The sequence below is a fragment of the Molothrus ater genome, chromosome 3, assembly GCF_012460135.2.
Source record: "Molothrus ater isolate BHLD 08-10-18 breed brown headed cowbird chromosome 3, BPBGC_Mater_1.1, whole genome shotgun sequence".
NCBI lineage: Eukaryota > Metazoa > Chordata > Aves > Passeriformes > Icteridae > Molothrus > Molothrus ater.
The window spans coordinates 57,723,849-57,750,463 of NC_050480.2; the positions used below are offsets into that span (position 1 = coordinate 57,723,849).

General features: G+C 40.9%; 1 protein-coding gene across 3 annotated transcripts; it reads right to left on the reverse strand.

Annotated features, from left to right (window-relative positions):
- Positions 1 to 5,388: 5,388 nt before the first annotated feature.
- Positions 5,389 to 19,641, reverse strand: TBPL1 (TATA-box binding protein like 1). 3 transcript variants are annotated; one of them, XM_036380416.2, is made up of 7 exons: positions 19,489 to 19,641; positions 13,617 to 13,803; positions 12,916 to 12,998; positions 11,971 to 12,034; positions 10,160 to 10,263; positions 9,967 to 10,061; positions 5,389 to 7,087 (listed from the first exon to the last, which is right to left on the reverse strand). In XM_036380416.2, the coding sequence occupies exons 2-7, from the start codon at positions 13,749 to 13,751 to the stop codon at positions 7,017 to 7,019; spliced, it is 552 nt and encodes a 183-aa protein (XP_036236309.1). In that variant the 5' UTR covers positions 13,752 to 13,803; positions 19,489 to 19,641; the 3' UTR covers positions 5,389 to 7,016. The 3 variants fall into 3 exon arrangements, with proteins under 3 accessions (XP_036236309.1, XP_036236310.1, XP_036236311.1); XM_036380417.2 differs by lacking the exon at positions 19,489 to 19,641 and adding an exon at positions 19,337 to 19,440; XM_036380418.2 differs by lacking the exon at positions 19,489 to 19,641 and adding an exon at positions 15,136 to 17,182.
- Positions 19,642 to 26,615: the final 6,974 nt, after the last annotated feature.

Below are 26,615 nucleotides of genomic sequence, written 5' to 3' on the forward strand. Positions count from 1 at the left end.
CTGGAAATCTGGACTCTGTCTGTTCAAACCAGCATCCCTCAGATCCCCTGAGATTACCTCTTGCATACAGGAGGTGAATGGAAACTGGAATATTGCACACAATTCTCCTAGTCATATTCAATGACAGTTCAGTCTGGAAGAAGTCCAAAGAAGAATCAGAGTGCCAGGGAGAAGAAAGAGTCTCAGCAGAGGAGCCTACCAAAGACAGGTCGGTTTAGGCTAGCAAAAATGGATCTGAAAAGAGTGAACAACTCTCTGTTGGTAAGTTAGGGAAAATAGTGCTATGGAAAAAATGCTATGTCCAAAAAATGGACAACTATGGAATCCAAAGGATTATATTAGTGCAGAACTACTGGTATAAACCTTTTATAAATCAATTTAGGATTAATTTAATAAGATTTAACAAGATTTGAAAAATGATCTTGTTCAGCTGAACTTAATTATTTGTAATGCAGAGTACAGTCAGCGTGTAAGAGGAATTTTACATACGTTTTCTCAGTAAGGCCAGGATTCAGTGACGTAGGAAATACTCCTTAGAAAACATTGTCAGATTGTTTAATGTGGGAGACATTAAATGCATCACTCTCTACAACTATCCAAAAAGACATTGTTACCAAGTGGGGGTAGGCCTGTTCTCCCAGGCAATCAGTGACAGGTTGAGAGGAAATGGCCTCAGGTTGGGTATCTGGAAGAATTTTTTCACTGAAAGGGCAGTTAAGCATTGGAATGGGCTGCCCAGGGAGGTGGTGGAGTCATCATCTCTGGAAGTGTTCAAGAATTGACGGGATGTGGCACTTAGTGCTGTGGTTTAGTTGGCGTGGTGATGTTTAGTCAAAGACTGAACTCAATGATATTGGAGCTCATTTCTAACCTTGTTGATTCCATGATTTGCATAATAAATTAATCTAAACTGACAATGGCCTTACAGAAGAGAAGATTTCTTTGGCCTCATTTCCAGGAAAGTTGGAAACTGAAAGTACCAGAGTTGATGCCAAAATAGTTTTATTTCTTAACACAGGGCACACTTGGCTTTTGGGCTCAGAAAGTGAGAATTGTGTGGTACATGGCAGCACACAGGGAGTTCAAGAGGGAACCATAATCACTGCAGATCATAAATTATGTCCAATTCTTGGTTACTGCTTAGCAAGTATATCCTGAAGTACTCAACAAGTCTCTACAAAGGGTTATCCAGATGGCTCCCATAAAAGAACATGGGTATTTTTTTCTTAGTGGGTTAATAGTTGTTGTTAGAGTGATTAGTAGATAAATATATATTAGCAGATAAATAAATGATTCTTTGTTTAAAGAAAAAAAAACCCAAAGCATGCTTAAAAGCATGTTGGCTGTCTCTGTGGCCACAAAGTGGCATTTCTTCCAGCACTTCATTGAGGCAGCTGGAAGACTGACAGAGTCAGCTGCAGTGCAGATACTAGTTTGAACCAAGCACATGATCCCACTTTATTTGATGTCTCATAGCATTAAAACCACCTGACTGTGTTCTGCACTGAAGGAAAAGTGACTTACTAACACAAATAAAGTTTTACTTCTGAGCAAAGCAGATCAGTTCTGATCAGATTTTCACATGGTCACACTTCTGGATCACAAATATATATGCAGAAGTCTAGTGAAGACAGTGAGCTCACGTTCAAAACCTGAAAAAAAACTATTGAAGCCAAGGCCATTATTTGCCTGAAGTCACTGGAAATCTAGCTACCTCAGGATGAGAGACTTAACTTTATAGCACTGATGTCTGTGAAAATCTCTTTACCTGCTTCATGTTTATGCTGGGGGATGGTTATCAGTATCATGCATTCTACTGAGTCAGCTTCAGAATGAGAAATATTAAGGTGACTCTGGGTAGTCTTCCAGATATGCTGCCAACATAATTCTTATACTAACAACTGCCTGAGATTAAATCCAGTAATATTTAGTATTTTAAGACTATATTGCAGGAAAAGAATCTATTTTCTGATCCTGGACTTTACCAGGTAGTGGACTATTTGCATTTCCTTTTACATCCCCATTTACTCTGGCTGGTACTGTTTTCTGATAGCTGCCTCCAGATAGCAGATGTTTGCACACACAATCCAAGCCTGTACTGGCTTTACATTCTATTACACTGTATTTAATGAAAGGGGCTTCTGGAAAATCTTTCTCAGCATTGTAACTTCCCAGACAAACCTCTGCTGTAATAAATTTTCTGAATGTTCTTACAAAAACAAATTTAACTCAGAACATACCATAGAAATTGTCTACCCAATTTACAGGTTTTGGGATCATTGCAAACTCTTCTAAACTTTTCCTATCCACACCTATTTAGTGCAGAAACAAATAAGTAAAAATGCCATATTCCTGAAGAACGGATAGTTTCAATACTGGTTTTACTGATGAGACAGTGATAGACCTTCAGATAACTCCTAAAAGTGATGATGCTGTAGTCAAGGATTTTTAAAATCATTATAACTACAGTCTTAATTGTAATCCTACAGACTTAGCCTTATATAACCTATAAATGTAGCCATAATTGTACAGTCTTTTATAACAAAGCCTGCACATCTGATGACACAGAGCTGGCACTCACCATCTCATCAACTATGAAAATACAAGGGAAGAAAAGCATACATTTCACAAATCACATCCCTGAATCTCTGAAGCACTCCACAAAGAAATTTGTCCCAGATCTAAAATTATTCAGTATCTTCATCAATGGACTGGATTACAGAACAGAATATGCTTATTAAATATGCAGGCAACACTAAGCTGGGAAAGACTGGGTTGGAATTCAAAACTCCGCAAATCCGTGAAAAAAGCAGCATACAATTCTGAAAATGAAAGCACAAATTTCTCTGGTAATGCTAACTGCAAGTCAGAGAATGATAAAATGGTGCTAGAAATGGCAGGAAAAGTTCCAGTAGCTGTGACAACCCACAAACCAGCAATGAGTCAGAGTTATCAATCTACTACATTTAATGGGGTGTATAAATAGAACCAACCCTTCTCTCTAAAGGATGTGAAATGAACTTTTTATGGCACTGCCAGTGCTACAGCTGAGCACTTTGGGGAGTTTTGCATGGGATCCACATGAAGAAACCAGGGACAGATGAACAGTGCTCTAGGAAACATGGTCACTGAGGAAGAGATGGTTGATTGACAGGTAAGTATATCCAAAGCACTGCTCCCCACACTGGAGGTGGGAGCCATTCCACTGGGACACACTGTCTGACCTGGATCTCCTATTGAGCATGCAGGAGTTGGTAGCCAGAGCCTGGGTGGAGGCACCACAACACAGCAAGGGAGCAAATGCCAACTGGTGCTGATGGGGAAGGGGGGCTGTGTGCACACACAGGAGAAAGCATCAGCAGCAAGGCCTGTTCTAAACTGAGGTGGGGACCTACCTATTCAGAGCAGTAGGAAAAGGAGTGATATCCCTGAAAATAAGCATACACCAGCAGATGCCCTTCATCATCAGAGGTTTTAAAATGTAGTTTTCACAGTTGGAGGCTCTCTTATAACTAGAAGGACAGGTGGGCACACATTTCAAGGGATCTTTTATTTGCTATTATTCTCTTCAGTACTACCCTGCAAGTTTGGTAGTGTGCTTTTTGGCTCTGTTATGAATTGTTATAAAGGCTTCAAACTGCTAGCATGGATCTAGGCAGCACTTCAAAAGAACCAGTGCCCATTTTAATACATTGCAGCTCATTATTAGCTTTCATTTTTGTTCTAAGAGACAGATTTCACACTACGTGACAGTACTAACAAAGCAAAATGTTCCTATTTCTCCACAGATAAATTTAGGAGACACATATGCTTCATAAGAGCTCCAGATATTCACTGGTAGCACTCAAGAGCTTTGTAATTTGATTCAAAGAGGCAAGCCTAATCTACAACAGCTATTGTAGTTGTAATGGCCAAATCTTCATTCATCAGTTTGGGACTACACTTTGTTCCTCAAAACCTATTACAATTTTGTTCATTGTTCAAATACCTTCTGCTTTTTCCTTTTAAAAATTGTAATAATGATAACTAGTGTTCCCTAATGGTGGTTTGTTCATTGCTCTTTGACTATGCACAAAATCCTTATTTATGTCAGGAGTGCCAAGGTCCACGTTATTTGACGCAAACTGGAAAACTTAGGTGTAGCAAGCTTTGCTACACATAGCATGCTATATTGAATTCCATGACTGTTGAACTCAACCTCATAATTTCATGGTTATAAGCCCTCTAAGAAGCTCAAGAAGTGGGCCCATGCAAATCTCATGTGGTTTAACAAGAGGTTTAACAAGGGCTTGCACCTGGGTCCAGGCAACCCATGGGATCAGCACAGGCTGGGAGTGAACAGACCGGGAGCAGCCCTGCCCAGAAGGACTTGGGGGGTTCTGGTGGGTGAGAGGCTGGACATGACCCAGCAACGCGCACTTGGATCCCAGAGAGCCAACTGTATCCTGGGCTGCATCCAAAGCAGTGTGGCCAGCAGGGTGAGGGAGGGGATTCTGTCCCTCTGCTCTGGTGAGAGCCCACCTGCAGTGCTGCATCCAGCTCTGGGCTCCCAGCACAGGAAGGACATGGACCTGCTGGAATGATTCCAGAGGAGGCCACCAAGATGATGAGAGGGACAGAATACAAGTCCTATGAGAAAAGGCTGAGAGAATTGGAATTGTTCATCTGGAAAAGAGAAGACCTAACTGCAACTTGCCACTACCCAAAGGTAACCTCTAAGAAAGATGGAGAGGGACTTTTTACAAGGCCATGTGGTGACAGGACAAAGAGGAGCAGCTTTAAACTAAAAGAGGGTAAATTTAGATTAGGTGTAAGGAAGAAATTCTTTACTGTGAGGATGGTGAGGCACTGGAACAGATTGCCTGGAGTTGTGGATGCCCCATCCTTGGATGTGTTCAAGGCCAGGTTGGATGGGGCTTTGGGCAACCTGGTCTAGTGGAAGGAGTCCCTGCCCCATGACAGGGGGGCTGGAACAAGATGATCTTGAAGGTCCCTTCTAACCCAAACTTTTCTCTGACACCTACACAGAGTTCCAAAAGGCCTTTATGAACATACTACTTACAACTTATGGCAAAGTTCTGTTTCTTTTTGTTCTGAGGGGATTTGGTGAAGCATCTCTCATACTACTCCTTCCTTTACATACTTTCTGCACAAAGTCATTATGGACAGCCCCAAGTTCTACATCACCCCATCAGGCAGATGAAATCCGTCATGCCAGGCATTTGCTTCCTGCAGCTGTTCTTCCACCTTTTCTTTGGAAGCTGTGATTTTTGGTACAGTAACAGCTCAGTATACTATTTTTAGCACCCCCTAGGACGGAACATTACCTGCAGCATGCAAGAGCAGTGTTACATTTCTCTTTGGTGAGATAGGGAAAAAAGACATACATACATTTATACATATTTATTGTATCTTTTTAAAAGTAGCATTTGCAGTTACTTTTAAGCATTCACCTCTCTTCTGCTTCAAATGTGCACTTACTGAGAGAAACATCTACTGGCTTCCAAGTCCAAGATTAATACTAATAATAATACATGCCAGAATCAAGCTTCACTGCTTGTTGGCAGCTCCTGTCATCAAAACAGTATACAGTAAGAAGAGTGTAGAAAAGGTCTGTGTTAATTTTTCAGCAATAGGCTGGGGCTGGATTAGAGTGGCCACAACATCTTCTCCAGTTGAAGCACAACAATTTTCCTGAAGTTCACATTTAAAATTTTTCTTTTGCATTGAGTAGGTGGACAAGGCAGTTGTTTTTTCTACAGTAGCTTCATAAGTTGATAACGTAATTAAGCTATCAGACAGCGTCCAAGGGTGGGCTGCAAGGATGGTGAAGGGTCTGGAGGGGAAGCCTTATGAGGGGCTGAGGTCACTTGGTTTGTTCAGCTTGGAGGAGAGGAGACTGAGGAGAGACCTCATTGTGGTCTTCAGCATCCTCACGAGGGGAAGCAGAAGGGCAGGTACCGATCTCTTCACTCTCGTGGCCAGTGAGAGGACTTGAGGAAACAGCGTGAAGCTGAGTCAGAGGAGCTTTAGGACAGGTATCAGGAAAAAGCTTTTCACCCAGAGGGTGGCTGGGCACTGGAGCTGGCTCCCCAGGGAAGTAGTGACAGCACCAGCCTGACAGAGTTGAAGAAGCATTTGGACACTGCTCTCAGGCACAGGGTGTGACTCTTGGGGGGTCATGCACAGGGCCAGGAGTTGGACTCGGTGATCCTGATGGCTCCCTTCCAACTCAGCATGTTCTACAATTCATCTACAGGAAAACACTTGCTGTAGACCTTTATATTTAGAAATGTCTTCTCTTCATGTAACAACAAGAAAATACTTGAAGTCTGGCATGTAGTTAAGAGAACTGGGAACAAACCAAATTTCATCCTCAGATAAACATACGTAACTACTATAGATTTCAATCTAGCCCAAGCACAAAGTTTTACACATACTACAAACAGAAACAGAAGGTATCAGCAAAAGACTATTCTTACATTGTTTCAAATTAATTTGCAACTATACAATTTTAATTGTAATATAAAAAGGGAAGGAATATAACAGAACAGGTATGAAGAGAAATATTTTCCAAACTTTTATTTGTGCACATTCATCAGGTGAAAAAGATAACTTTTACAGCTTCTTTGGTGCCCAATATTCAGCATACAAAAATGTAAAAGACTATTCACAAATAAAACACAAGCTCAAGCTAAAAAAAAAATGTCTTAAAGGTAGTGCACATCGTGACAGCTTTGCTTATGAATACACAGAAATTACTGCAAAAATAAATAGAATGTCTTTTTAAAAGCAGCAATTTCGTATCTTGTAAACTTCCGTTTTTACAATACAGCACTGTTAAGAGTAAAATCCAAAAGAACTGGAGTCTATACTGTGGCCATGAGCAAGTAAAAGAGTCTGTATTCCTCTGCTATGGTTGGTCCAGTTTTCCTTTTTGCTTTTAGTCCAATGTGCAGCAGTCTTTGAAGGTGCTCGGTTAGGGAACCTAACCATCAAGTGGTGAATTACAAAATTTATTTCCTGCTTTCAAACACGAATGGATAAATCTGTTCCACAGCACTGGCAACAGCCTTTACGTTTGGCCCTAAGACACAGTTAAAAAAAAAAAAAGGCAGTAGGAAGAGAAAATTCAGGGAATCAGAAATTAAAATAACAACAGTACCTTTAAAAAAACCTTAATATTATTACCAATCACAACTTCATACCACAGACAATAACAAGTTCTCCCCCATTTCTCCTAACTTAACAGATTTTCTCTGATTGCTTTTCATGTGAAAGTCTTTTCTTGTAAATCTGCAAGATGTTCTACATTTGTCAATGGATAGATTACAGTTAAATAATACTGTCATTTAATTTCATAACAACTTGGCTGATTTTCAATTTACTGGCTTAAACAGCCCAGAGAAGAGGCTGAGTGGCAGAGGTAAATTAGTTCTTTTACTTATGGTAATCTTCTAAGAATTTGTATTTCTTCAAGCCTAGCCACTTTTCACTCTTGCTTTAAAAACCTACCAACAAAAGCTACTGTTAAATAATGCTGGATTTAACTGAAGTACATTTCAAGCAAGATTATAGGTTTGAAAATTAGAGACTATTACTTTCTATCCCAGGTTTTGCAAATAGCTTCATCACTGATCTCACGACAAAACCTGCAAGCCAGGGAATGGTTTTATCATCTCAGGATGACGCATAAGAAGGTTATCTAACATAATCTGTGAGTATCCAGGCAAAGAAAATGAAAAATGACCTAGCAATGCTTGCTGGTAGTACCAGGCCACTTTAGCCAATGAAAAATTAAGACTGCAAATAAGTGAGCAGTAACATCCTGGAAGATATTAATTCTGAATAGAAGCTTGGTGATGCAGGTAAAGGAGAACAGCAATTTCTCATATGCTTTGATGAGTAGGAATGCAGGGTTTTTGTAACCCCACTTTAGACTTCAAAAGTTTCTTCCAAGTATAGAGAACTGTTCAAAATTACTCCCAAAAACAACTTAAGCATAAGTTACTTAAGTAATTATTGTTTTACGTGCTCAGTCAGAAAGCAATGGACAAGAATAGGATTCTTCCTTTCAAACTGGTTGAGTGAAACACCCAGATAAAACAAGCCTAGTGAAAGGTATCTGTCTTCTGGGTAGATACTGCACCCTCCTTAAACTTGGCTGCTATTAGAAAAGAGAGTTCTCAGGAAAGGAGAAGCCTTCAAATAGTGAGAATACGAGTAGGCAAATAGTTCCAGCAAAAAAAATACTACTCTCTCTAAGGCTGAAGAGATATAAAAACTGGATCATCATTCTAGGGCATATAAGAGAAGGAAAGAACATACCAAAACAACACAATCCCCCTAAACAACCCCCTCATTTTTCATTTTGGAGTCAAAGAAACAATACTTCTTTCTATTACATGCTAGTGATTTTTACTATCTTTCAAGAAAGTAACAAAATCTTTTTATACTTGTCTCAGGAAAAGAACTCACCTTCCTGGGTTTTTTGTAACGTTTCTAATTATGTATCTCAAAATTCTCTAAGGCAGAGGTATACAAGTACTAGTACTACAGAAACATGAATCTTTAAAGGAAACTTCATCTGAGCACACTTGAGAAGGAGTGCACTATGGCTGAAAAGTAATTTAAGTCATTTTTAGAATAAGAAGCATAAGACTCAGAACATTTTTTTCCTCTAGAAGAGGCAAAGCAGAAACCTAGAAAATCAACAGAGGTCTGAGTTAATTTTTCAAACTCACTGCAACAACTAAACTAGAAGTATGCAAAACTTCTATGTTTACCATATTTACCTTCCTATTTGAAAGGAAAATTTCTAAAAATATGGAAGTGATTCTGTAAGCAATGAAGTAATAAGAATATTACAGAGAAGCTGAATCTCATTAGGGGGCTGACAAGACATGCTGAGAGCTTTTTATTACTGCAGTGATACTGCTTCTTATTTATTTTAAATTTAGTTTCTAGTTTTGGCTAGACCAGTTGCACCGTTCCAAACATATACTGGAATCTTGAAGTACTTTTTAGTCCTTCATTTTTAGATTACTGAATCTGATCGAAGTTTGTCTTCTTTAGAAAACACTGCTTCCAATATCTTGTGGTTAATGTTCTGCATAGGCATAGGCATTTGAATTAAGATGTGAAAATAAAAGAAATCCTTACTCAGCTTCTGAACCAGCAGCTGAGCTCTAACAACTGCAAGACATAATTCCTGCAAACATGATACGAAATGGTTTTTTTTTTTGTTTTGGATCATTTTAATATGTATTGTCTGAAAAAATGACTTCTTGTACCTGGACACTGGTGGGGGACATCTCACAAACAAACAGAAAAGAGAATGAAAAATGAAAATGATGAAGAGAGAAGAAAAAATTGCTGGCCTCTCCAAGACACAGAACAACCATGTCTCAATTACATGGGAAAAATCACTGATGCCTGTGATTCAGTGGTTGTTCTCTTAGCTGAGCTTTAAAAGAAGAGAGCACAAGTCTGAAGAACTGTAAATTATTGGTCCACTTCATTTATGCTACACTATACAAAGTGCTATACTATCCTATGAGTTTCCATAAACCTGCAATTGGAAATATGTATTTATGGAAGGGATGTTAATGCTAAATGCAGTGTAGTTAACATCTCTACAAATGGAAGAAAAAAAGGAAGAAAATTCAAATATTTAAATAAACAATAATTACCTGCATTCTTAAGTGCTACCTTACTTTTGGTTTCATTAAAAAACAGACTGTGTACATTCAGTCTAACTAATTTTTTGAACCTACAATAATAACACTTTCTCTCCAACTCTTCTGGCACTTTCACTCAAAACCAAACAAGGTGCTAGCACAGGGAAACTAAATCCTTTCAACATATTTGTTTGACTGTTTTAAAAATCTTGTTTTCCCAAACCTACCGGCTCTAAAGTTAAATATTCCCAACAAGTTAAATATTTATTTTTTGACATTAAAATACCTGTAACTGTGATACTGCCTGTGGAAAAAATCTGTAAGGTAGCTCTGAGAGATTTTATTCTGTAACACACGGCAGGATGAAGTTCTGGTTCATAACTAGAAAACAAAATGAAAAGTAAAAAAGAGAGATCTAGAACTGAAAAATAAAACTTAAGAAGTAGTCCAGGACTAAAATTCTTTAAAATCCTACGTACCTCGCATGAGGTCTGTTATTCTTCGTAAATTCTGGCAATCTTATCTCAAAGGGCATGTTGCACACTGCTAAAACATTCACAACTTTAAAATCTGTGAAAATTACCTTTTCAAAAGAGACAGGAAAAAAAGACATTAGAATTTACACCAAGTTTTTTTGCATGGGTTGCAAAAAAAAAAAAAAGACAAGGCTACTACTTAGAATATTTTGATGGGTCAAAATTAGAATCTTGAGACTGATGCTTTTCTAATAGGCATCTAAGAGCACTTAATGGACTCAGAACATTTACATTATCCCTCTGTGGTGAAGTAACTGCTGAACTAGATACCTCACAGCTGTATCATGGTCACTACAGCAGTATGGTTATAGTACAGTTTAAGGATGAGACACAGAAACAACTCAAACTGATGTACTAAACACCTCCCCACTGAAAATAAACTAAATTTAACAGCTCATGGAACATCATAGTAAGCAGAGAAAATGCTTAAATATTGTTGCAAACTTCTTTAATGCCTTGTTGCTATATACCATTTGTATTAAAGCTAAGAATAAGAAAAAAGGTGACAACTTTTGCTTTAATGTCAGTGGCGAGTAGAGCAAACTGGTTTTCTACTCTGTAACTTTCTGAAACCCAACTCAAACTATTTGAATAACTTTCAGTTATTCTCTACCACGGACCCTTTAGATGACAACAAAATAGCCAACAGACAACTGCTATACGAAGAAACCGCACTGCTGACAGGTCAGTGTTGGCAATGTCACTGGGGACACTTTTGCTCATTTTCTGAGGTTGCCTAAACTTTAAATGGCCGCTCTTCTTCAATCTACACTTAGAAATATAGTTGGAAAGACAGAAAGAAGCAACTTAGCCTTAAATCAACTTAATCTTCAAAATACAAACTGCTCACTTTATGAGAAAACTTGGTGTATCCACCCTGGAAGTACCGTGCACCTCACTGACTTAACATTCCATTCCTACTTTAAAGGGCTGGGTTAGAAGTACACATTTGTGACAGTAGGAGTGTCACACTTTTGCTGGGGTCTGATGCAGCACTACCAGCATAGGCTGCCACCACTGCCTTGATGTACTATAATCAAAAGTAGTCTTTCCCTGGAAATGACAGCTGCTGTGTCTATTTAATTGTCTGTCCTTAAGTTGAATCTGTGTTTAAACAGCACAACAGACTATCAGGAAGTTTTAGAGCACCAAGTTGTGTAATTTTAAGTGGTTCATGTTGCTGTTTTTCAACCCTTACTATGAAATGCAAGTGGTGTTTCTGACTGGCAATGTTAACCCAAACCCAGATAAAAGAGGGTGTTTCCTGTCCTAAGCATTTTATTTGGCATATTTCCAGCTGTGCAACATGACAGTGCAGGAGCATTTTTCTCCCTTCCTCTTTAATTTAAGAAGCTCAGACTTGCCTTTATTCAGATGGCAATGTATCTTCTATTCCACTAGAAATGAGTGAAAATTATGTTCAAATTACAGTAAAGTTTCAGCATTTTCCAAATAAATCTTTTGAGACATAGTACATTCTATCTAAGACACATCTGTTCATATATTAAACAAATTTTGTAGTTCATTATCCAGTGAAGAAGCACCGCTCTGAGCTGCCAAACAAAATTCAAATCCACAAAACAAAACAGCTTCTCTTTAACCAGCATCTGGAAAATGTATTCCTACACAAAAGGGCCATTTGAGCGAAAACACGTTAACTGCTAAATCATTATGCTCCCTCTTTGTTTCTTTCTAAAAAAAACCAAACTAACAGCATTGCTTGAGTCATGCAAGTCCTTTTTCATCAGAATTACCTGAAAACCTAGTTTCTGTAGACTACGAGCTAGTCGTCTGGCACCAAATTTAGCTTCTTCTTCACTATAAAGGAGAAAGAAAAGGATCTAGCATTAGCAGAAATAGAGTATATAGTTGTGCACACACACACACCACTACTCAGACTACAAGATGAACCATTATATAATGTGGCACATCAACCATGATCTCATGGACAGCCTTCACTTCATCCTACATTTTAACTAGATAGACATTCCAATGGAGTCTTTCATGCCCTATTTGCAGAGTATCTTGGCACTTGGCTCAAGCTGAAGTGAGAGACATGTTTTAATCACACATGGTTTTAAGCACCCTTAACAGATAAATAAGATCATGGGTAGTCTGGAGTTAACAGCCGGAACAATCCTCTTTAATTTTGGAACAGAGATCATACACAGAAAGTATGCAAATTTACTCTTTTACCTTGACTTATCCTTACTTTGAAATGCAGACATATATTAAAGGAATTCAGTTCTTAAGAGTCTAGTGAGTGTCAGATGTCTCTGAACTGAGTTTGCTTTTGCTTCTTTTCAGTCCCTCAACACTGTAAAACTTGATTAAATTCAGGTGGGTTTTTTTTTAAAAATAAAGAGATATCCCCGGGAAAGGTCATCCCTTCCCAAGTCTCAACTTCTAGCTAAACACACAGAATTCTTAAAGGCTTCTCAAATCTCTTTAGGATTTTCTTAACAAGGCAGTTTTCCCTGCTGCTCTCCCAAGAAGGCTAAACTGATGCTGTTTAAGATTTCAACACTATCTGACACAAACACTTCAAATAGAAAACTTCCTCCCAAATCTAGGATCTACATGTGATCCAGTGTGAACCAATTTAAGTAGCAGCCAGTACTACCTCTTCTTCATTTATAATGCTGTATTTTAAAATACACTGGGATTTAGAGGTAGAGAAAGAATCTTCATGAACTCACCTTGTGGCTCCTGTGCAAATAACTTTTCCTGAGGACCAAATTGTGGCCGTAATCCTAGGTTTCCTAAGCTTCATTAAAACCTTCTAAAAAAGAAAAGTAGAAAAATTGGAAACTAGCAGCAATTAAATTTCATACCAGAAAAAATACCTGTTACCCAAATCAACTAAAGTTACACTAAAACTCCCTTGATAGGCTTGAACTGCTCCTTCATCTCTTTCAGTACTTAAAAAGCCTAGCTCCTGAGAAGAGCAAAATAAGCATGAAACAGCCAATGATTCAGTGTACACAGAATAGATAAAATGAAGGTATTTTTCACTGAATAAAAAGCTGAAAACTACAACCACCATGCTGATTTTTTCTTATTACAATGATTTTACATTGCTGACTCTGTATCAAGATATATTTTCTTGACATAGTGATCAAATTTTGGGAGGCAAAACAGACCCTGAGGTCTAAGAGGTCTCATCACATAGCTTGTACCCAATATTCACCTCACCAAGTGCTGTCTCCTGAGACAGCATTTCATCACTCCCATTTCTGTACAGTAATGTATTAGTAACTAAATACCTACAGCAAGCAAAATAGAGAAAGAAAATTCTGCTTTTCTTTATCCACCATACACAGGTGTTAGGCAGAAGAATGTTTAGCTGAAGGAACATTTCTAAAAACAGATAATTAAGGTTTAATGTTGAATCTCTTACCCCAACATCACGCTTGTATATCACATTTGCTCCCTCTAATGCAATCTTCCTCAAGTTTAAATGACATCTTGTTCTAAAAACACACACTACATTTGTGATTAAAATGTCCAGTGCAACATCACTGTCTGCATCCATTGGGGTGATTTACAACTCAATTTTCCCACCAGCTCACCACGAAGATCACATCCTGAGAAGGAAAAATGATAAAATTAAACATACCAATAGAAAATTGCCTGTTAATGCCATTGTATACATTTGCCCCTTAAAAAAGACAAGAAGCAGAAGACACGACATTCTGACTCATTTAACAATGTGAGGGGAGGGGGAGGTCTGCATCCTTTGTGCTCTAAAATAGGAGGCAACTTGTTCAAAGCCATGTTGCCAGACTTAACAGAAATGAAGTGCATAGACACACATATATAAGAGTATTTTAAATTGCCAGTTAAATATGTTACAATTCTTACTAAGCATATTAAGACACTGTAAAGATTACTGAAACTTCTTCCATAGCTCCAGTGGATAATCTTTCCTCAGCTCATTTGAGGATGTCATTAGACACCTCAGGAAAATACACTTCTCTGACTGCTGAAGTTGATAATTCTGAACAGTTTGACATTTGTGTTGGAATGGATAAGCCTATGAATAACTTTTAACTAACACCGGTTACACAAACTGCAGTCTGTAGACAGCCTGCTACCACAGCTTTCCCATCTTCATCCAGCACTCTTGGCCTATCTCTCCCAATAATAGCTCAAAGTAAATTACACAAAATGTCCTGGTGGCAGCAGCAGCCTGGGCTGACTGTCTGCACTGCCCACAGGAAGGCATTGTACAGGCAGAGTGAGATGGAATGCTCCTGAGGAAAAGCACAGGTAACTGTGAAGGCATGGGATAGCCACCCAGTGCATGCACTGCCAACCTAAGGCACCCAGGAAGCATCCATGCTCAAAGACAGCACTCCTCCCACACACCTCACTGGGAAAGAGAATCCTAACTCCAGCAGCTGGGCTACCACTCATCCCAGCCCAAGAACACCCAACATCTCTTCTGGAACCATACAAAGCCAAGACAGCAAGCATCTCAAATAGATCTCAGGTGAAGAAATGAGAGGGGACAAGAGCAAGATCACTGGTATACAGTGAAAAGGACTTACATAAATATTTTAGCAATATTTCATTCAAAATAAATAAAAAGGAAAGCAAAGAAAAAAAAACCTGTCACGTATGTGAAATGCTCCACATGGTCACTGCCATGGAAGAAGCAGGACACTGTGCATCAAGAACAATAACATACCTAACAGACTGTGATGTATTTATATCACTTTAAATGTTTTGGCCTTATGTTCTATATTAAAAATCTTCAAGATACAATATTAATGCTATTATCAGTATTTTCATCTGACTTTGCCTTCCTAAACATCATGACATAGTCTATAATGGAGAACTCAAGCTGCACCTTTGACTACCACTCACTGACAACAGAGAAGTAACAAACTACACGGCAGATGTGCACAACGTACTGCGTCAGCTGCTGTGGTGGCTCCTGCTTACACTCTGCAGCTTGTTCCCTGCTGAAAGAATTATTCTGTAATTGTTGGCTTGTCCAATATAAGAAAAGGCAAGATGGATGATAATACAGAAAAGAGATGAATAAACAGCAAGAAGAAAACATAAAAACCAAAGGTTATGTGTGGGGGTGGAGGGAATGCAGGCAAAGAAGAGAACAAACAGTAACTAATTAGTACTCCCAGATCCCTTTATTAATCTTTTTTATTGAACCAAAAATTACATGAATCCTCAAAGTCAGAAATTACTTATCCCATCTGGTTTTGATGGACTACTACAGATTGGGAAAGTAATTTACGGCACCAGATCCAAAGATAGCACATGTGCAGATTTTGAATGGCATGCAGGCAGGGCCAGCACGGAGCTGGAACCCGTGGCATCTTCAGAGAGGCATTTGTTTTCCACCCTGGCTCCGACTCCTGGCTCTTACTGGAACCCAGGAAAGACTGTCAACAAGATACCTCCAATTATCAGCATCTCCCAATTATCAGCAAGGATCTGCTGGCACACTCAGCTTCCATCTACATTCTGAAAGAACATCAGAGTTGTGCATAACACCACCAAAAGGTTGCTAACATCCAAGCAAACCATAGTATTGTATGATAAAGTCCCCATAAAACATGGCTTATCTTCAAAAGAACCAGGGAGAAAAGTCACATGCTCATTCAGAACAAAGGAAAAAGTGGTTGCAAAGAGAGGAAAATTACAATTTAAAAGGAAAAGATCTATTATTAAGGCAAAAAGGCAGCTGTGGAGCTGTCAGTAAGGATGTTTTCAGCAATTACAATGTATCTTGGTTAGAAGTACAATCTACTTGCATAGATATTAAGACGAGAAAAATTACACAGATTACAGTGGTGTGCCTCCATTTTAATTAGCCACGTTCTGAAAGCTCAAGACAACAGATACTAAGGGAAGGGCTGTTTAATTTCAACTTCTATATATGATGTCAATGATTTTGAACACACCCATTCCTACTAAGCATACAAATACACTGTTAAAACTCTTCCAAGGCATGGTTTGGAAAGATTGGGTAAATCAAAATGTTTCTAGGCTCGGATACTTGCAATCAAGCAGTAAGTAAGCATTAACATATCACAGTCTTTGATTTAAATATTCATTTTAATGTCTCATACCTTACTTACAAAAAAGGAAAAGAAATCTACAGAGAAGATGTCCTGTTACCTTTCTTTTGGAAGCCTTAAATAACTTTAAATTCAGAGGAACCATGAGAACAAAAGCAACTTAAACTTTCCTAAAAAATACAAATACATGGACTACATTAAAAAAAACCAACTGAAGAACGTATTTGCGAAAAAGGTCTAACAACGTCCAAGAAAGAAAGATCTTGCTCTTATTACACGTATCTCCAGCAACCATGACCAGCTGGAACATTCTGATCCTTCTCTTTCCCAGCTGTCTCTTGTATTCTCTGCTATTCATACACACCACCGTAGCACTGACTGTTATTTCCCAAAACCTGAATTTCTGCATTTCCATATCTTTTTGCAAAATGGGGAAAATAGTGTTCCTTACTTATAAGCCTATTTATATTCCATACTTATGCAGTTACACTAGCAGAACAGAGAGGTTGAGTAGAAACCAAACATCAGGTTCTTTCCAGTTCTGGATTTGCAAGTGCTTAAGTTGAGCTCAGCTTAGGTTTTGTTGATTAATTTTGCCCTTTGAAGGTCCTCTCATCTGAACTGTAGAATTTTGGCAGTCTAAATCTCATTTCTAAAATTATGCTTTGCCAGCTAACACTAATTTAATAATAGGCTAAATTTGAAAATAATTTGTCTAAATGTGCAGCATTTCTTTTAGATTATGTACTTCATTTGACTTTCCCCAACACAAGAAACTAGCTAACTTTGATTTCAAATTGTTTTGCACCAGCTTAACACAATCTATCCCGACAGAGGAAACAAGCTGAAATACCTCTCTGCAGAAGTTTGCATTATTTTGTTTTATCAGAGAAACTTTGGAGGATTGTTCTTTCTTTTCAACATAGATTTCAGGGATATATCTGAAAAATTACCATAGGAGAAAAAAAAAAAAGGAAACAAAAGTAGCTAGATTAATCATGATAACACAAAAATAAAAACAACAACAGAAGCTAATGCAAGGATATTTGACACTGTAATGTATCCTACTCTGAAACTAGAGAAACTCCACAGAATAAGAAATACTTTGGAGGGAGGAATGAACACTCAAGTTCTTAAAGCATTACCTCTACATCCACTGTTAGAATCATAGACATACTATTTTAGATACTCTATAAACACACGTGAAGACAAAACACCCTGCACGGAAATCTTACAATCTTAAAAAAGCCAGCAGTCTGTCTTCAGAAAGTTTCAAACCAACCACAGCACCATCATCAAAGAAAAAGGAAAGGCACTTGGGATAGGGTATATAAACAAAGTATTATTTTAAGCTCTTGACTAGCTTTGATCCAAGAAACTCAGAGCTATAAAGGTAGATGGGGGATATCTAACAATGGTTATGTTAATGTCAGAACAGTTTAATAAACACCTTTTTCACCATCGGCCTAAGTATAAGCAACTTTTACTGGTTATTTTTAACCTTTCTCCAAAGCAGTTCACAAACTGACCAACTCCACAAAGAATTCAACAGCCCAGCTGAAGGGATATTGGTCACTACTGCGTCAGTAGACATTTGTCAAACTAATGCCTGAAAGGCATCTTTGAAGAAGTTAACATGAACCTCTACAGGACGTTTCCATATGAGAATGGAGAATAAATAAAGCCTCCCAGGAATGGGGAGAAATGATTACACCCTTCCACTGAAGATATACTTTTAAAGATTTGTGTTCAGCCCCTAAGGAAACAGGTCCATATGGAATGCCAGAGGTGACACACCTCTGAAATCTTCTGGAATTCTTAGGCACACTAAGATCAGAGTGGCTGGTGAATGACTCCCTGAAAACAAGAGCAACATAGTTACTATTGTCTGTGCAGAACATCCTCTGCTCCAAACAACTTTCTTAGTTCCAGCCACTGAGCTAGTGGTGCATGCTTTTACTTTCTGTTACAATGGCAAGGTAAACTGTGCCTAAAGCAAAAGGCCATCTTGAAGCTACTGTTCTCACCTTTCAAGATTTGTAGAGTCGTGACTATTTATATTTTGGGGGAGAAAATTTTCAAATACATGCAAAGCCAGCATCTAAGCAAGGATTTGTTCCATTAGATCCATGCAGAGAGTGATAATACCAGCTATATCATAAGCAAGTAGGACATCAGTCCTGCTCTTGGATAAGCCCACTGCATCTCCGTAGGGTTGTCCAACACAAATCCATTTGCAAGAATAAAACCAAAGAGTATATAGAGCAAGACAAGAAAGCGTATTTTAAATAATTCATTACACACCATTTTCCTCAAATCTTTCTCTCACCAAAAGGTCCATTCATATTCAAAGCAAGATACATTTAAACTCAAGTTTGTGCCATCTTTCCCTTAAAACATCCAGGAGACTGCCAAGCATTAAGAAGAATCCTTTTGGTCTTTATAATATGTGGAAAATCATCGTAAGTACGACAAAAGTCCGAACCAACAAGTTCGGTGGCCATTCCAACATGATTAAACGACGTAAGAAAAGTAAAAATGTTTAGCTGTAACAAAATATTTTAAGGCAACGGGTAAGCCTCTCACCCCCTCCCAGTCAAACATTTTTATCATTTGCGCGTCCCAGCTGAAGAAGCACGAGTACCCTTCCTATTCCCGCTGCTGGGAATCCCACTCAAAGCCCTACATGCGCCAGCGTCAAAACGCTCTGGTCAACAACTATTCCTTCTCCCCTCTCAACCCCGGCCCGAAACTTCTGCGGCCAGCACGGCACAAACAAAGCGCAGGCAACAAGGCGGCCTGGCCACGCCGAGCTCCGCCGCTCGGCAGCGCCGGCTTGTGCGGGCATCGGCCGCCGCAGGGCACGGGGCCGCCACAAAGCCCTCGGGGCCGGGCGGGCCGGCCGGGAACGGGCCGTTCCCCCGCAGGATGCCCTGCCCCTTCCTCCCTCTCCCTGCCCCGGCGGCCCCGGCCACGCACGCCCCGCTGCCCCGGGCGCGATCGGCACCGCGGCGGGAGGCACCGGCAGGGCCGCGGCGAGGCGGGGGAGGCCCCGCGCCGCCTCCCTCACCTCGGCCGGGCAGGAGCGGCGGCGGAGAGGGACGGGACGCGGGGGCTCAACGGCGGCGGCGGCTGCGGCCGAGCCCGCGGACCCGAGACGGCGGCGAGGGGGAGGAGGAGGAGGAGGAGGAGCGCGGCCCGTCGGCGGGCGGCGGCCGTTACCGTGCGGGCGGGCGGCGGTCGGGGCGGGGCGGGGCAGGGCAGGGCGCAGCGCGGTGCCGGTCAGTGAGTGCCGGTCGCCCGGCGGCGTTCCGGGTGCTGGGCCGACTCCCCGCGACAATAAACATCCCCCAGCGCCGCGGGCATAGACGCGGCGCGGCTAGAGCGGCCGCCGGAAGTGGCGGCGGCGGGAGGGAGGGAGGGAGGAGGGGACGGAGGGGGCCGCGCTTGCAGCGCTTCCGCTGTCGTCCGCCGCCCCCGGAGTCACCGTACGCCCCGGACGGGCTCGCCGCTCCGCACGGAATCACAGAGCGGGGCATGTCTGACGGGACCACAGCGGGTCTTCCGGTCCGACCTCCCTGCTCAAGCAGGGTCGTTCAGAGCACATGGCACAGAACTGGGTCCGGACGGTTCTTGAGTATCTCCGGTGAGGGAGACTCCACAACGTCTCTGGACAAGCTATTCCAGAGCGCGATCAGCCGCACAGTAAAGAAGTTCTTCCTCATGTTCAGCTGGAACTTCCTGTGCATCAGTTTCTGCCATTGTCTCGTGTCCTAGAGCTTGTAGAACTGATAACAGGCTTCGGCTCGGCCACGTCCGAGGCAGCGCCTTTGCCAGCGGAGCCGCTGGAGAGCTGATGCACATTTCTGCTCGGGCGCTGTGAACACTCGTGGCACGCACCCGGCATTTCTGTGGGGCGCTGGCCTTGGCACCCTTCAGCTTGCTGCAGCCCCCTTGGTCTCTGGCCTGGCCGCTGCGCACACACACTCCGACTGAACCGAGCGGTCAGCCTTGCTCTGACAGGAGCCAGCAGGCAGCGGGGCTCGCTGCAATAGCACGCTGCCAGTGCTGCTGCTCCACACGTGCATGTTGCACTGCAGCAGCACTCTGGGCCCTGCATGGTGCACGCTTGGAGGGCAGACAGAATGGGACATGCGGACACAGTGTGGGTGCCTGCATGGTACTGGTTCTCTAAATCTGTCACTGTGCTGTCTGTAGGGAGTAGAGCGTGTGATGAACTACCTTTCAGCTACATTTACATTTTCTCTTGGAAAAGCTGTTGTGCTTCACATGGGAGCCCAGGAATGTGCCTGCCATGTGGCCCATTAAGAACTCACCACCCAGACTGAATGAAACAGATGTCAAGTTGACTTCAAATTTAGAAAGAATATTGGTCTTTATATGAAAATTATATTATTGTATATTCATATGGGTGTACTGCAGAGTATTCACTGAACTGAAAATTTTCTGAAACTGAGGTTCTGTAATTATGTACTTTGCTTATGTGATGTGGTAGCAAAATAGCTTTAATTAGGATAGAAGGACATTTATGTATGAAATTTAAATTTTGAATTCTTTAGAGTTGGCGTGTTTTCTTCTGCTAGATTCAGTTTAATCCTTGAAATGCATGACTAGGTTCGCTTGTCAAAAATAAGTCTTTCAAATTCTCTCTTCAAATCAGCTGCGAGGACCTGGTTTGGCTCTCGTGTTCCCAGGCTGGTTGCACTCCGGCGTGGGGCAGCGCTGCCACCCTGTGGCTTCCTACAGACACGGATCCCCCGCCTGCGGGTGAACACAGGCAAGCAAGGCATGGTTTTGGAAACCAGGGTTCTGAATTTACCATAGTTCAGTAACTCTGCGCGGTATCTCCAGCATTTTTACAGAGTGCCTTAAGGCTGGTTTTGTTCTTTATGGGCTTCAGGCTCTGAGTCATTGCAATTACACAGCCAAAGTGGGGTAGAGTGCTGTGATGTCTTCGCTCTGACAGTTCTTGCACGTTCTGGATGGCTGTATCACAACAGATGCTGATTTATTTTTTTCTGAATAGCTGATCACATCGGCAAGTCATGAAGAAAATCTTTATAAACCCTGATTTTGCTTGAATTTTGATTAAGCTTATGTTTTTTCAGCATAACCTTAAAGGTCTACAGAAATTCAATACAAAATGTCTGCAAGCACACACTACCACTGTCTGTCTCCACATGCTTGCTCTCTTCAGGGTATAACTTTTCTAGCACATATTCCTCAGAATAGTGCAGTCGTTCCTGGATGTTAGGAATATTATTTTTGCTGATGAAGAGATGAACCCTCATCATTTCATAGTTTTGACTGCTTTGTCAGCCTGAGCTTTTCCTGTTTAGACTAGGACATGTTTTGAAGATTGCATCTTTAGATATATATTTGGAAAATGTGCAAATATAAGCAAGTAGCTATGATCACATAAATGTGGAATGCAAATAAGGTGATTTGGCACCTACCTAATTTGACTTACAAGTTTTCAGTTGTGCTGCAATTTTATTCTATACCTATATAGTTTACAAAACTTGTTGTCCTCTCCTTGCCTTCTCTTCATGGTCTCCATTCCTCCACACAACTCTAACTTGGCTGCATGGCTTCTTCCACTAGTATGACTGAGATGCCAAGGATCTGGATCTTCATGAGACTCTAACTTACCAGAAGCTGTATGACATCAGACAGAGAAGGCACAGAGGCCATTTCTGATACTGTCACTTCCTTACTACATGATTTCATTCCCCTATGGCTTTATTTTGCAATCCCTTGTTTGGGAAATAAAGAGGAGATGGAGATGTGGGGAGAGTGTTTTCCTGTGCTTGGACATTCTGCAGCATGGAATTGTGGGCTGCTTGGGACTATCAGTAAGAGTGCAGTAAAAACAAGGTAACTGAACTTCAGGACACTGCACATGTTTTTTGTTCAGTAATTACAGCAGTGAGACTGAATGAAGATGCAATTTCATTATGTTGTTGTTCAGCTGTAGCTTCAGGTTTCTGTAAAAGGAAATCACTCTTCAGACTGAAGCAAATGCTTTGTTATCTGAATTTTTCTATTTTTACGGATTAACTTTCAATCAGATAAGATCCTGTGCAAAGTAGATTATGGGAAAGTGTAGGGGGGAGAGAAGAAAGCTGGATGGCTCCCTGAGGCAGCCCACAGTGAAGGTTAGCTAGAGAGTTTTATGCAGCTGTGTTGTAAATACTGTGGTGTGTGAGTGGAAGACTGCATTAAAGTATCTGTGTTTGAAGAGGAAGTAACCAGGAGCAACCAGTGTCGTGGATGTTCCATGGAAATGACTGTGTGAAATGGTCCTCAGCTACCAACATGACACTACAGGTTAATTATGAGACATCTCCCAGGCTGGCAGCCATCAGGGAATGAACAAGAAGTCAGTCAGGGAGGGAATCCTTTGCTCCAGGGCTTAGTTTATCAGGTGAAACAGTAAACTCAGCTGTAACTTCTCATACTTCTCTGATGATGTACAGTATGATAACTCATGCCAGTTCTGTTGAACAGTTACCTCCCTGCTGTAAGTGGCACTTATACCAGCTCCACAATATTCAAACATTGTTTAATTTTACAATATGTATTATTTTATATGTTTGCTTATAGAAGAGATAAATATAGTTACTATATAGTATGTAAATATTTATATCACATTTTTATATATTGCATAGTGTGTATATCTGAATATTGCATAATTGCATATTGCTAGGTATACTTTTAAATATAAAATAAGCATATTAAGAAAATGGCAGTGAAGTACCTCAACATAAAAGTCAAACTTTCAGAATGAGACTTCTCTTTAGTAAACTTTGCAATAATTTAATGCATATCTATAGTTTCAGCCTCTATGACTGAGTGGCATTTACAGATTATGCATGCTGACTTCTGTTGGCAGTAAGAGAGAAGTGTGGCCAAAGTAGAATCAGAAGACTGAGTGTGAGGGAAATGAGGAAGAAAAATTTGTGGGAAGATAGTAACATTGGTTCCTCAGCAGCTTCCCTGCAGTGCTGTGTCTTTCTGTAGCCAAACTGAGGGTGCTGGCCTCTGCTCCCCCTGTCCAGCTTGCTTCCTACCCCAGCAGAATGATGTTAAGCATGTGCAGACAGCACAGCACCTACTACTGTCTGAATTCTTCCCATGGATTTAAGTAAAAGAATATCTCGATTCCAGATCTTGGAATGAGGTTAACTTGATGCTAATTGGGAATGGTGAGAAAGAGGTACTATGAGGGCATATATTCAAATGTTGATGTCAGGCAACTCACAACTCAGGTAGAAAAGGTACTGCAGAGTTAGGTAACAAATGAACAGAGGTTTTCAATGTCATAATTTAGGGTATAATATTGTTTAAATCTCATGCTATGTTTGTTCTTGAACTTGGCCTCTTGGTCCTAGTGACCTTTAGTCTTCATATATATATTAGTTATGAGATACAAATAGCAAAGAGGGTCCCCACAAAGAATTTTTGGCCCATAAAAGAAGAAAGCAGTTTGATCTAGAAAACAAGGGAGAAGAGCATGAGACTGAGGTGAGACAAAGGCATCAAGTATCTCAATTACTGTAGTCTCTAAGGCTGCAGTGACACTGATAAATAAAACAAGGCTGAGGCTTATCTTTCTTTGTGCTTGGGTTTTAGCAAGGTCCTTGCTATACCTTTGGTCTGTTTGACTTTTTCCCAGAAAGTATCCAAGCATAGTATTAGGGTAGCATATGCCAGGGACTGTTCTTAACCTTTGGTGAGTAGAATAAAACTCAGGTCTGCGTGAATGTGTCCCCAGCCACAGCACTGACTGTTGGAGGCAGAGCATGGTCCATTGCCTGGTTTATCTATTCTAGTAAGTGATACAGATATAGATATCCAGCCTGAGAAGATCACTCCCCACACCTTACTGATTCCTGTCTTTGTACTGAGTTCAAAGAGCAAACATTCCTGCTGATTCCAGTGTGCCTAGGAGAACAGCCCACAGGTTTGTGCACCAGAAAAGCTGGTGCAAGCCTATTCCAAACTTTGGTGTGAGCCTTCAGCCAGTCATTTGTCATCTCTTTTTCTTCCCATCTCTATTAACAATAGCAGCATCCTCCTGTAGAAAAACATTTGGTCATGAGGGGACAGCCAAATGCTGCAAGATGACTCCTGTCTTCTGTGTACTTTGTGTATGGACTCTGAGATGCCAGGAGTGTAAAAGCCCCTGTGTAAGAAAAAAACCAACATGTTATCAGTGAGGAAGAACTGTTCCCATTCTGGTCACCTCGGCCATCAAAAAGCATCACAGGAAACAGGATGCTGCAGCAAGAGGCTGTGCTGACACTTCGATTGCTTGTCCCACACCATGGTCTTTGCCTCTTCCCTGACAGGGGAGGGAAGTGCTGCTGCAGCAGCCTGGGAAACCATCCAGGGACAGTTATCTGTGTGAGCACATCCCTGGGAACGCTCTCTGCCTGTGCCCACTCCTCCTCCCCTGCTGCTGCCGTGCAGCCTTTCACAGATGTTCCTCCCAGGAAAAGGCAGCTGCAGCTCTCAGCCTCCTGGTTTCCATCTCCCCGGTGGTCTGGCTCCACCCGTCTGTGATGGAGCTAGTGATAGTTCCTCCCTTCCTGAACCCATCCTGCTGCAAGGACTGAGCTGTAGAGATCAGAGGAAGAGGAATTATTCTGTGCCTTTTTCTAACTTTCTTTGTGTCTCCTGGCTGTGTAGCTATACCCTTGCTTTCTTTCCTAGTGTTTCTGATCCTTTTTTCTTAAACAATTTGTAAACAACTAAGAGAAAACTCAAGACTGTAGATAATCTATATTTACAGTTGGTTATGGTCTAATAGTTTACACAACAGTCTGAGGTCTAAATAAGGATTGGGGTTTTTTCTTTGCTCAAAGAGAAGGACCTCTTAAAATTTAAAGTGAAGGAAGGATTTGCACTGGTTTTTATTTTCTTGCTTTTGTTATGATCTTTTTTTTTCCTTGCAAGGAGGCTTTGAGGATGGTGTAACTGAGTGCACGCATGCGCGTTGGCTTAAAAACACATTTCATCTGTTTACAAGTTTCAGTTTAAGGGCAAAACCCTAAGGCAAGAAAATGCGTCATCCCTGGACTGTTGTGACCCTAGGGTATGTCCGTGCCGCACTTGGGAAATGGGATGACTTTCTTGCCTGGACCTACTCAAAGTCGGTTTTATACTCAAAGACACCAGTGTCTGAAGTGAAACCAGTCACTTGCAGAACTTTGCTGGTTTCGCAGTCTGCTGGCAACAGTCCTCCCAAAGGTAACACATGGATTTACCCCATCCTTCTTGGAGCATAACTTTTAGGTCAGACCTAAAAGTGCTCTTGGCATCTCAGAATTGTAGAAATTCCCAAGCCATAACACATCAGTAGCTCTGCAGCACTGGTGATAGAAAAGTGCCATTATTACTGGTTGTGCCACTTCCCATCCATGAGCTATGCTGGACTGAAGAGCATGAAACAATCTGTGGCTGAATAGTGAGCACAAGATGGTAGTTACCCTATGGGCCTGCATTTGGTAGCACAGCCTTAATATGGCAATAGTCAGCGCTACGTGGGCCAGCAATGAACACAAATAATTTGAATCTGACTGTTGGGAGAAATTCTATGTATGGAGGATTTTCCAGGTGTGTATATACATGGCAATTACAGAATGCTTGGTTGTTTGCTGCTACAAATTTCAATTTCATTGCAATTAAAATTTGTGTCAGTGTAATTGAAGTTTCTTTTGTAATCCTGTCCCTTTTGGGAGACTGAGTGCTAATCTGCATTCAGATATCCAGACAAAAAATATCCAGCAATTTTATCAGATGATACCCTCCACTTGTACACCAGATATGTGTAAGTTTTGTTCTCTTTTAGAAAGTTTATAACCTGCAATTAGCAAATATATTTTGAATATTTTAATTTTTTTTACTACAAGTTATAGTGAAAGTAAACAACAAGAGGGTTTTGGCAAAAATTGCCTCTGGAAAAATATATGTGATTTTTTAAAAGGAGGCAAGTTTTTTTCGGGCAAATGCAACTGAGGGGTTACAAATAATGTCAAGCAAAACTGTGCTTGTGATCTTATCATTAATGTCCAGGATTCAAATCAGCTTCCCTACAGAAGAAACGACATAGATTTTCTGTGCCTTTTATTTTCTGAGGGGGGCTGGGAATTTTGACCTCGGGGTCCCTTTAAAGAATAGGCTATCTTGCACATGTTCTCCTTATGCACCTTGACGTTTGAGGGCACGACCAGCACTGTGGCCTCGCTGCCCCGTCAGAGCCCAGAGCTGCACGGCCTTTTGCAGGTGTCTGCAAAGTGGGTTTCTTGCTATGCCGATGCTTC